This window comes from Oncorhynchus mykiss, chromosome 20 (genome assembly GCF_057628025.1).
Source record: "Oncorhynchus mykiss isolate SJ-2025 chromosome 20, ASM5762802v1, whole genome shotgun sequence".
Classification (NCBI taxonomy): Eukaryota; Metazoa; Chordata; class Actinopteri; order Salmoniformes; family Salmonidae; genus Oncorhynchus; species Oncorhynchus mykiss.
Window position 1 is genome coordinate 11,716,690 of NC_143041.1, and position 12,196 is coordinate 11,728,885.

Genomic DNA, 12,196 nt, shown 5'->3' on the forward strand with positions numbered 1-12,196 from the left:
TGAAAGTATGCTTTCTGTAAACCAAGTAGTTGTCCATAAAGGGCGAAATGTGATTTCAATCTCATGACGTAAGAGTGTCGTCATGGTGGACACATGTAACGTTACCTAGCTAGAATAACTGGATCCATTAGGGATGGGTCTAAAATCAATGGCTTATTTCGACCGGATTTGGTTTAATAAAAATATATGGACAACCTTACGGCTGGCAGTGGCTAGCTACAGGCATGCAGTGTCTTGCGATTCATTCAAGTTGTCTAGCTAGTCAGACAACTTTAAGACACCCGACTAAATTAGTTAAGTAACTACACTTGTGAAAAGTCACAAAGTTTATCCAGAACTCAGATTGGAAGGCGTGGGCTTACTTGAGAAATCTTGTTGTAATAAATATATAAGACAAATTCTTCATTCACAAAACCAATTTACACCGAGAGGAAAGTTTTTCTGGAACATGCTTATTCCTGACATTGTCTGGAAAAATGCACGGTTAAGACCTTACAAATACTGTATACCAAACAAAGTTAAGGAAGTGCACTTCAACATTTTGCATAAGATATAATTATGTAATTCTATGATGTCCAAATGTGTGGCTATTGATGATATCTGCATTTTCTGTGAAAAAGGTGAGAATCTGTCTCACTTGTTCTTTGAATGTAAATTTGTGTCCGAATTTTAAGAAAACCTTGCAAAGTACTTATTTACCATTATGAACACTGCCTATAATTTTAACATAAAATATATAATATGTTACTATTGCAATGATCACAAAACCACTGAAACGATTGTTCATTTTTTTATTCTTGTTGCCAAATACTTTATACACAAACAAAAATTCCAAAATTCTATACCAAAATTACCAATTTTTCTGATTGAATTTAATTATCTTATTAAAACACTAACCCTAGTGAATAACAAAAAGAATAACATCTTCATGACTAATTATAATAAGATATTTTCAGAGTGAATATAATTGCACTTAAATAGTTTATTTTTTCTATTTTATTGATATTTTGTGTATGTTTGAGCATTGTTAATACCTGTGTTTGGTTTGCTAGACATGTTTGATGTAGCAATGTAAGTTGATTTTTGTATTATGAATAATAATTTTAAAAAAAGAAAAAAAGAAAAAGCCTGTCTATCATGTTCATTGATTGGGTTAAGAAAACCTCTCACTCCAAAACGAGTGGACCAATGGAGACTCATTGTCTATGCCTATGCCTACTGTCTATGCCTCCCTCCCGGAAATAACCCCGCCCTTCACGGAAATATAATACCAAAACTCGCAATCGAGTATAAAATCATTTGTCAGAGTGTTGCTCTCGCTTTAAAATGATTTGCGTACAAGTTTTTTTTGTTTTTGATGTCTTATTTTTGTTTACAATTCTATGCATTTTGCTTTCAGTTGTTTGGCTTTTGATTTCAACATTCATTATTTCAACCGTCCTCGAAAATATGTTTACATTCTCAACTTTATTTTTCAAGTATGTATGTATGTATACACACACACACACAATACATATTGCGTGTAATTGACCCCATACGTATTGCTTAATGAGAAACCCATAGTATACACCATCCAATGAAATGCTTACTTGCAGCATCCGCCCTAAACAGCATATCACCTCAGGTATTACATTCCAAACTGCAAGTCCTTTCATGACGTTAATAAATTCTGGCAACTAGTCCATCACTCTGTTAATTTTTTACAACACAATAACACAGACAGAGAGTGGGAGAAAGATAGAGGGTGAACGACAGATGAGTGCTGCTTATATTTGAAGCACGTAGCAAAGTTAATGAAGTGCTAAAGGTCAATCTTTCTGACAGTTTTACCAACTGTTCTCTCTCACACTGAGCAGTTTGGGATCATGACAGAAGCAGAGCTGTACACAGAATACAAGGGGGTCTACCTCCCCACACATCTACACCCTCAGGGGAGCCTGAAATACTATGAGGAGTTTACTTTTCGTCATGACGACATTCTCATTGTCACATATCCTAAGTCAGGTAAGTAGCTTTTATTAATAAACAACTATAGACTATTGGTAGACAACTGCACAGACTGAGTTGATAATACATGTGCTGCAACACACACTGTGATAGTGAACACTAAATAGTTGTCAAGCCTACTGTTGCCTTTATAAGGCACATGCCTGAGTGACTGCACATCACAAAGAGGTCTGTCTGTACTTGTGGGCTAAAGCTATGATACTGTAGAAATCCTACCCTCAGTATTAACATTGCATTCAGAAAGTATTCAGACCCCTTTAATTTTTGCACATTTTTACGTTACGGCCTTATTCTAAAATTGATTGAATGAATATTTTTCCTCATCAATCTACACACAATACCCCATAATGACAAAGCGAAAACACGTTTTTTATATATATTTTTTCAAATGTATTAAAAAACATATACCTAATTTACATAAGTATTCAGACCCTTTGCTATGAGACTTGAAATTGAGCTCAGGTGCATCCTGTTTTCATTGATCATCCTTGAGATGTTTCTACAACTTGATTGGAGTCAATTGATTGGACATGACTTGGAAAAGCACACACCTGTCAATATAAGGTCACACAGTTGACAGTGTATGTCAGAGCAAAAACTAAGGAATTGGCCCTAGAGCTCTGAGACAGGATTGTGTCAAGGCACAGATCTGGGGAAGTGTACCAAAAAATGTCTGCAGCATTGAAGATCCCCAAGAACACAGTGGCCTCCATCATTCTTAAATGGAAGAAGTTCGGAACCACGAAGACTCTTCCTAGAGCTGACCGCCAGGCCAAACTGAGCAACCGGGGGAGAAGTGCCTTGGTCAGGGAGTAGACCAAGAACCCAATGGTTATTCTGACAGAGCTCCAGAGTTCCTCTGTGGAAATGGGAGAACCTTCCAGAAGGACAACCATCTCTGCAGCACTCTACCAATCAGGCCTTTATGGTAGCGTAGCCAGACAGAAGCCACTCCTCAGTAAAAGACACTTGACAGCCCACTTGGAGTTTGCCAAAATACACCTAAAGACTCTCAGACCATGAGAAGCAAGATTCTCTGAATGCCAAGTGTCACGTCTGGAAGAAATATGGCACCATCCCTACGGTGAAGCATGGTGGTAGTGGCAGCATCACACTGTGGGGATGTTTTTCAGCGGCAGGGACTGGGAGACTAGTCAGGATCGAGGGAAATATGAACAGAGCAAAGTACAGAGATCCTTGATGAAAACCTGCACCAGAGCACTCAGGACCTCAAACTGGGGCCAAGGTTCACCTTCCAACAGGACAACAACCCTAAGTACACACCCAAGACAATGCAGGAGTGGCTTCGGAACAAGTCTCTGAATGTCCTTGAGTGGCCCAGCCAGAGCCCGGACTTGAACCTGATCGAACATCTCTTGAGCTACGCTCCCCATCCAACCTGACAGAGCTTGAGAGGATCTCCAGAGAAGAATAGGAGAAACTCCCCAAATACAGGTGTGCCAAGCTTGTAGAGTCATACAGACAAAGACTCGAGGCTTTGATCGATGCCAAAGGTGAGTCAAAAAGTACTGAGTAGAGGGTCTGAATACATATGTCAATGTGATATTTTATAAATGAGTAACAAAATGTGTAAAAAGTCAAGAGGTCTGAATACTTTCCGATTGCACTCTATATGACCATTTCCAGGACTGCAGTTATCATGCCTTCCTTTGGGAGTACAAACTTGCTGGTTCATGGGGTTCATTCCCTGCTAGAGCTTTATTTTGTAAATGTAAATGAAGCTCAAACATCTGCTTTTCCACTCCACCTGTCTTTACCCCTGTCTTTCTCTGTCCCTCTCCCCCCAGGTACAACATGGATGCAGGAGATTGTTCCCCTGGTACAGAGTGGAGGGGACCTGACCCCGGTGCTGACTGTCCCAAACTGGGACAGAGTTCCTTGGCTAGAAGAGACAAGGGCCTGTGTCCTCAATCTGGAGCAGAGGGCATCACCACGCCTGTTTTCTACCCACTACCACTACAACATGATGCCCGCCTCCTTCTTCACTGTCAAGCCTAAGGTAGTGCACTGTAGATACGTGTAGATCAGCTCCTGTAGTGAAGCTGGTTTAGTGAACTATGCTGCTTTAGCTTTAGGCTTTAACACAATGGGCTAACACGATCATAGGTCACATTGATGACCTGGGTTTAATACCCAGTTGATCACATTTCTCATCATGTCAAGAGAATGTACATCGAATGTTACAATTCTAAGGCTGATTGCGCACATTGTGCACTATTAGAATAATACACAATGGCCTTGGGTAATGAATGGTTGATCAGAGAGATTCCTCGTCTCCAGGTCATCTATGTGATGAGAAACCCTAAAGATGTGTTCACATCCTCCTATCACTACTACGGCATGGCCTCCTTCCTGGTCCAACCTGGCACTCAGGACCAATTCCTGCAGAAGTTCCTCAATGGAAAAGGTCTAGTATTCTTTCTTGTTTTCCAACTATTACAGACATTTTGATATCAGTTTCATGCTTTTAGAATCAGAAAAGGCTTAGTGATCTGTGCTTTTTTGATTGACAGATTTATTTAGGTCCCGGTGACCTACTCTGCTGTATAAAGCAGACTTGGCTCTAGAATCTATGGGTTCAAATATCCAATATGAAAGAAGAGGATCAATTTATCAAAAGAGCAATGTTCAAGGCCAGCATATTTATTACCCTGGAATTATCATTAACAATTGATGTACTGTTTAGTCTCCTTCCTTTGAATAATTGACGCTATCTCTGTTATTCACAATTCATTCACTTATCCTCTGTCCTATCAAGTATTGATAGAGTATTTGTAGTTGTATTTTATTGTAATAGCTTTGATGATACCTTTGTGGTCCCCCCCCCCCCACCCCCACCCCCCCAGTGATGTTTGGTTCGTGGTTTGACCACGTGATAGGCTGGTTGAATGCTAAGGACCAGGACCGCACCATGTACATCTCCTACGAAGAGATGATATTTGTGAGTATCGTATGCTCAGTCAATACCCTAACAAAAGGACTTACACTTGAACGCGATGATTGCATATGATAACATCTCTTCCTTTATACAGAGTTAGAGATGAGTGTGTTTGATGTTAGGGATGTACAGTCGTGGCCAAAAGTTTTGAGAATGACACAAATATTAATTTTCACAAAGTCTGCTGCCTCAGTGTCTTTAGATATTTTTTGTCAGATGTTACTATGGAATACTGAAGTATAATTACAAGCATTTCATAAGTGTCAAAGGCTTTTATTGACAATTACATGAATTTGATGCAAAGAGTCAATATTTGCAGTGTTGACCCTTCTTTTTCAAGACCTTTGCAATCTGCCCTGGCATGCTGTCAATTAACTTCTGGGCCACATCCTGACTGATGACAGCCCACTCTTGCATAATCAATGTTTGGAGTTTGTCAGAATTTGTGGGTTTTTGTTTGTCAATCAATCAAATTTATTTTATATAGCCCTTCGTACATCAGCTGATATCTCAAAGTGCTGTACAGAAACCCAGCCTAAAACCCTAAACAGCAAGCAATGCAGGTGAAGAAGCACGGTGGCTAGGAAAAACTCCCTAGAAAGGCCAAAACCTAGGAAGGAACCAGGCTATGTGGGGTGGCCAGTCCTCTTCTGGCTGTGCCGGGTGGAGATTATAACAAAACATGGTCAAGATGTTCAAATGTTCATAAATGACCAGCATGGTCGAATAATAATAAGGCAGAATAGTTGAAACTGGAGCAGCAGCACAGTCAGGTGGACTGGGGACAGCAAAGAGTCATCATGTCAGGTATTCCTGGGGCATGGTCCTAGGGCTCAGGTCCTCCGAGAGAGAGAAAGAAAGAGAGAATTAGAGAGAGCATATGTGGGATGGCCAGTCCTCTTCTGGCTGTGCCGGGTGGAGATTATAACAGAACATGGCCAAGATGTTCAAATGTTCATAAATGATCAGCATGGTTGAATAATAATAAGGCAGAACAGTTGAAACTGGAGCAGCAGCACAGCCAGGTGGACTGGGGACAGCAAGGAGTCATCATGTCAGGTAGTCCTGGGGCATGGTCCTAGGGCTCAGGTCCTCCGAGAGAGAGAAAGAGAGAAGGAGAGAATTAGAGAACGCACACTTAGATTCACACAGGACACCGAATAGGACAGGAGAAGTACTCCAGATATAACAAACTGACCCTAGCCCCCCGACACATAAACTACTGCAGCATAAATACTGGAGGCTGAGACAGGAGGGGTCAGGAGACACTGTGGCCCACTCCGAGGACACCCCCGGACAGGGCCAAACAGGAAGGATATAACCCCACCCACTTTGCCAAAGCACAGCCCCCACACCACTAGAGGGATATCTTCAACCACCAACATACCATCCTGAGACAAGGCTGAGTATAGCCCACAAAGACCTCCGCCACGGCACAACTTAAGGGGGGGGGGGGCGCCAACCCAGACAGGATGACCACATCAGTGACTCAACCCACTCAGGTGACGCACCCCCTCCAGGGACGGCATGAGAGAGCCCCAGTAAAGCCAGTGACTCAGCCCCTGTAATAGGGTTAGAGGCAAAGAATCCCAGTGGAAAGAGGGGAACCGGCCAGGCAGAGACAGCAAGGGTGGTTCGTTGCTCCAGAGCCTTTCCGTTCACCCTCCCACTCCTGGGCCAGACTACACTCAATCATATGACCCACTGAAGAGATGAGTCTTCAGTAGAGACTTAAAGGTTGAGACCGAGTTTGCGTTTCTGACATGGGTAGGCAGACCGTTCCATAAAAATGGAGCTCTATAGGAGAAAGCCCTGCCTCCACCTGCCTCTTGAGGATTGACCACAAGTTCTCAATGGGATTAAGGTCTGGGGAGTTTCCTGGCCATGGACCCAAAATATCAATGTTTTGTTCCCAGAGCCACTTAGTTATCCCTTTTGCCTTATGGCAAGGTGCTCCATCATGTTTGAAAAGGCATTGTTCGTCACCAAACTGTTGCTGGATGGTTGGGAGAAGTTGCTCTCGGAGGATGTGTTGGTACCATTCTTTATTCATGGCTGTGTCCTTAGACAAAATTGTGAGTGAGCCCACTCCCTTGGCTGAGAAGCAACCCCACACATGAATGGTCTCAGGATGCTTTACTGTTGGCATGACAGGACTAATGGTAGCGCTCACCTTGTCTTCTCCAGAAAATATTTTTTCCAGATGCACCAAACAATTGGAAAGGGGATTCATCAGAGAAAATGACTTTACCCCAGTCCTCAGCAGTCCAATCCCTGTACCTTTTGCAGAATATCAGTCTGTCCCAGATGTTTTTCCTGGAGAGAAGTGGCTTCTTTGCTGCCCTTCTTGACACCAGGCCATCCTCCAAAAGTCTTTGCCTCACTGTTCATGCAGATGCACTCACACCTGCCTGCTGCCATTCCTGAGCAAGCTCTGTACTGGTGGTGCCCCGATCCCGCAGCTGAATCAACTTTAGGAGATGGTCCAGGCGCTTGCTGGACTTTCTTGGGCGCCCTGAAGCCTTCTTCACAACAATTGAACCGCTCTCCTTGAAGTTCTTGATGATCCGATAAATGGTTGATTTAGGTGCAGTCTTACTGGCAGCAATATCCTTGCCTGTGAAGCTCTTTTTGTGCAAAGCAATGATGACGGCACGTGTTTCCTTGCAGGTAACCAAGGAAGAACAATGATTCCAAGCACCACCCTCCTTTTGAAGCATCCAGTCTGTTATTCAAACTCAATCAGCATGACAGAGTGATCTCCAGCCTTGCCCTCGTCAACACTCACACCTGTGTTAACGAAAGAATCACTGACATGATGTCAGCTGGTCCTTTTGTGGCAGGGCTGAAATGCAGTGGAAATGTTTTGGGGGGATTCAGATAATTTGCATGGCAAAGAGGGACTTTGCAATTAATCTGATCACTCTTCATAACATTCTGGAGTATATGCAAATTGCCAACATACAAAGTGAGGCAGCAGACTTTGAAAATTTATATTTGTGTAATTCTCAAAACTTTTGGCCACGACTGTGTAGACCACCATGTTTTTGCCCCCACAATTTGTTTAAAAAATGTTTTATCTACTGTGGTTATTCCCAACACAACTTAGTCAGATTCAGTCAAGAACACACATGGATATATTTCATTGTAGTCCTTCAAAGTTATTGATATAAAATCATGTGACCCCCCAGGATCTGAGGGATTCTGTGTCAAAGATCTCGCAATTCATGGGGAAGTCTCTGGACTCTGAGGTAATAGAGAAGATAGCAGACCATTGTGTGTTCAAGAACATGAAACAGAACAAGATGTCCAACTACTCCCTGGTCCCCAATGAGTTTATGGACCGTAATAAATCAGAGTTCCTTAGGAAAGGTACCCACATATCTTTATAAATGATAATATCTTTGAACAGAGTATTTGGAAATGATAGGCCGTCTGTAACAGTCCAATGTGTTAATGTGACTATGTTTCTGCAGGAATCGCTGGAGATTGGAAGAACCAATTGACTGTGTCCCAGGCAGAATACTTTGATGCAGTTTACAAAAACCAAATGAAGGACATCAAATACAAATTTGTGTGGGATTGAACTGACCATATTTTTTTCCTCCAGTCATTATCATAAATCACATAATCCCAATATAACCGTTGCTATAAAACAAATTATTCAATACATAAAATGCATATGATAGAACTGCTGTTGATTTGACATGTTGTATCATTAAACATATTAGGCCTATGTCTCAGTCACTGAATGTCTGTCTATATTGTCAATATTATATTATCAATCAGGTATTCTGTTGTAATATTCATATATTGTCATACAAGAGTCAAAAACCAATGATAAATCATTGGGCAAAACGTTCATTGATACTAGAGTAGATTACATTTTATTTGATATCTCCTTCCCAGTAGGTGGCGACACAACATTTCAATACAGTCCCCGTGTATAACCATCGTAATCTAGCCACGTAAACATTGTAGCCAAGGATCCAGAGGCAATTTAAAACCAAGTGCAGCAGCTTGCCTTTCTGAGTTTTGTCAGTAAAATTGCGTGAAATTATTTGTTTATAAATGCAAGATGGTCCAGAAGTGTCTTAACCAGGCAGCCAGGTAGGTGGCTATCGTTAGCAGAAATTTATTAATTTAACCAATTCTGTAGCAAAACGTTTCTTAAACGGAAGCAAATAGAACGAAACGGGGAGTGACCTACCTGATATTGTGCAATGGAAACAGTCGTTTTATTGCGAAACGTTTGGCAACTGGCGGAATGAATACACCCCTGGTACTCACTGGATGCGGGACGTTAGCCAACGAACATTAGTTAGCTAGCTAGCTAGGTAGTTAGTGTTAAACGCCATTGTGTACAATTAATAAGCTAGATAATGTGGCTTTGGAGGCGAACGAAGCTAAATAATTTGAAAAGCGAGAATAGATAACTGGCTAACTAGCTAATCTTGTTCAAAGACAATGTACTAGTTATAGCCAGGTATCAACGTCACGTGGGCACTTGTAGCTAGCTACCTACTTTTTAAAATTTTTACCTGACTTCAAGCCCGTTTTGACTTGTTTGCAGCATCATCACGTTTTGCTTTGTCGTGTTCTGCAGCAACATCAAGCTAGCTAAACAAAATTCCATTGTTGCAATAACATATTTTTAGTTGTATGTTTTATATCATGTGCCATTCCCCAAGACCAATGATGAGTCATTGCTCCAATAACTTTTTTACCTGACAGGCCTTGACAGCACACAGGAACATCAGACCCAGGTACTGCATGAAGTGCACAGCTACTGCTTTGAAAATCACACCACTAACCCCACAGTGTGCCTATTTGTATTACATGAAGCTAGCTACATGTGTTTACTTGATGCCAGTCAAATAGACTAAACGTTTCCTCTTGAAAGCAGACTGATATCATGGAGGAAACCAAGGGAGAGCTGGTGAATCTGTGTATGGACTATCCTGAGGGTCTCTCCATATTCAAGATTCACAACCTTTACCTGAAGGCCTACAACAAGCCTCTGGATCTGGGATGCTCAAACAGGCAAGGAGAACTTCTAATATAAGACAGTGAAGGGCAACTGGTCCGAGAGGTGTACTGTACACACCAATAGTCAACTTCTCATGGGTTAAATCAGTGTTACGAGTTGAACTGGTATGAAAGCCTGTGCACCAGGGATCATCAACTAGATTCAGCAGCAGGACAATTTTTTTATTGGGTGGATGGTCAGGGGGCCAGCACGTAATTAATTACAATAATTTGTAGACTAAGTTGACCGCACGAAGCCCAACAGATAATATTTTCCTAAAACATAATAATTTCAAACCTTGCTCACGTTTGTATGCAATCACATACAGTTGACGTCGGAAGTTTACATACACTTAGGTTGGAGTCATTAATTAAAATGTGTTTTTCAACCACTCCACAAATTTCTTGTTAACAAACCATCATTTTGGCAAGTTTGTTAAAACATCTACTTTGTGCATGACACAAGTAATTTTTCCAACAATTGTTTACAGACAGATTATTTCACTTAGAATTCACTGTATCACCATTCCAGTGGGTCAGAAGTTTACATACACTAAGTTGACTGTGCCTTTAAACAGCTTGGAAAATTATGTCATGGCTTTAGAAGCTTCTGATAGGCTAATTTACATCATTTGAGTAAATTGGAGGTCTACCTGTGGATGTATTTCAAGGCCTACCGTCAAACTCAGGAAAAAGGGGGAGGCTTGCAAGCCGAAGAACACCATCCCAACCGTGAAGCACGGGGGTGGCAGCATCATGTTGTGGGAGTGCTTTGCTACAGGAGGGACTGGTGCACTTCACAAAACAGATGGCATCATGAGGAGGAAAATTATGGGGATATATTGAAGCAACATTTCAAGACATCAGTCAGGAAGTTAAAGCTTGGCCGCAAATGGGTATTCCAAATGGACAATGACCCCAAGCATACTTCCAAAGTTGTGGCAAAATGGCTTAAGGACAACAAAGTCAAGGTATTGGAGTGGCCATTCCAAGCAAGTCCAAGAAAATGTAGGCAGAACTGAAAAAGCGTGTGAGAGCATGGAGGCCTACAAACCTGACTCAGTTACACCAGCTCTGTCAAGAGGAATGGGCCAAAATTCACCCAAGCTTTTGTAAGGCTTCCCAAAACGTTTGACCAAAGTTAAACAATTTTAAAAGGCAATGCTAGCAAATACTAATTGAGTGTGTAAACTTCTGACCCACTGGGAATGTGATGAAATAAATAAAAGCTAAAATAAATCATTCTACTATTATTCTGACATTTCACATTCTTAAAATAACGTGGGGATCCTAATTGACCTAAGACAGGGAATTTGTCTAGGATTAAATAGAATGTAAATGTATTACTAGAGTTTAAATGTATTTAGCTAAGTGTATGTATTAAATGTATTTGGCTAAGGTGTATGTAAACTTCTGACTTCAACTGTATCTCTATTATGTTTGGGAATACTTTGCAACATATTTCCAAAATTAAAATATCTTGGAGCTGATTTGCTAGTGTTTTTACTGTCTTATGTCCTCCCCTTCAGAAAAATCACCCGCGGGCCAAATTTGACCTGCAGGCTGCAAGTTGGGGAACCTCCAAGTCCTAGTACAGGGTTTCCCAAACTCGGGAACCCAAGGGGTGCACATTTTGTTTTTTGCCCTAGCACTACACAGCTGATTTAAAATAATCAACTAATCATCCAGCTTTGATCATTTGAATCCGCTGTGTAGTGTTAGGGCAGGAAACAAAATGTGCACCCCTTGGGTTCCAGAGGCCCGAGATTGGAAAAGCTGGCCTAGTGCCCAGCTATCCTAGCAGTTGACATTGCAGATGACAGTGTACTGATGTATAGTGTACAGATGATTAATGATTGCTCATTAACACTTTTTTTCTATCTGTATTTGTTGTCTCTTTATATGTGTTATATACAGTGCCTTGCGAAAGTATTCGGCCCCCTTGAACTTTGCGACCTTTTTCCACATTTCAGGCTTCAAACATAAAGATATAAAACTGTATTTTTTTGTGAAGAATCAACAACAAGTGGGACATAATCATGAAGTGGAACGACATTTATTGGATATTTCAAACTTTTTTAACAAATCAAAAACTGAAAAATTGGGCGTGCAAAATTATTCAGCCCCCTTAAGTTAATACTTTGTAGCGCCACCTTTTGCTGCGATTACAGCTGTAAGTCGCTTGGGGGTATGTCTCTATCA

The 12,196-nt window shown here is 41.3% G+C and overlaps 2 protein-coding genes across 10 annotated transcripts in view; both read left to right on the forward strand.

Annotated features, from left to right (window-relative positions):
- The first annotated feature begins 1,612 nt into the window (after positions 1–1,612).
- LOC110498876 (sulfotransferase 2B1) lies at positions 1,613–8,702 on the forward strand. Its single transcript, XM_021575547.3, has 6 exons — positions 1,613–2,004; positions 3,816–4,027; positions 4,309–4,435; positions 4,875–4,969; positions 8,158–8,338; positions 8,443–8,702. Exons 1-6 carry the CDS (start codon positions 1,866–1,868, stop codon positions 8,550–8,552), a joined length of 864 nt encoding a protein of 287 aa, XP_021431222.1. The 5' UTR covers positions 1,613–1,865; the 3' UTR covers positions 8,553–8,702.
- Positions 8,703–8,879: 177 nt separating this feature from the next.
- Positions 8,880–12,196, forward strand: part of wu:fj29h11 (uncharacterized) — a 55,501-nt gene continuing 52,184 nt past the window's right edge. For 2 of the 9 annotated variants that reach the window (XM_090212203.1, XM_090212206.1), the window contains exons 1-3: positions 8,880–9,076; positions 9,701–9,732; positions 9,873–10,009. In XM_090212203.1, coding sequence (XP_090068329.1) covers positions 9,882–10,009 — 128 coding nt within the window. In that variant the 5' untranslated portion in view covers positions 8,880–9,076; positions 9,701–9,732; positions 9,873–9,881. Of the gene's footprint in view, positions 9,077–9,198; positions 9,733–9,869; positions 10,010–12,196 lie in introns of those variants that run through there. The other 7 variants (XM_090212204.1, XM_090212208.1, XM_090212207.1 and 4 more) reach the window with 4 other exon arrangements.

Excerpts from the sequence above, each read along its gene's own strand:
- LOC110498876 (XM_021575547.3), top strand. The coding sequence starts at position 1,866 with ATGACAGAAGCAGAGCTGTACACAGAATACAAGGGGGTCTACCTCCCC. Across the intron at positions 4,028-4,308 it reads TCTTCACTGTCAAGCCTAAG|GTCATCTATGTGATGAGAAA; the intron begins GTAGTGCACTGT and ends CCTCGTCTCCAG. Across the intron at positions 8,339-8,442 it reads ATCAGAGTTCCTTAGGAAAG|GAATCGCTGGAGATTGGAAG; the intron begins GTACCCACATAT and ends ATGTTTCTGCAG.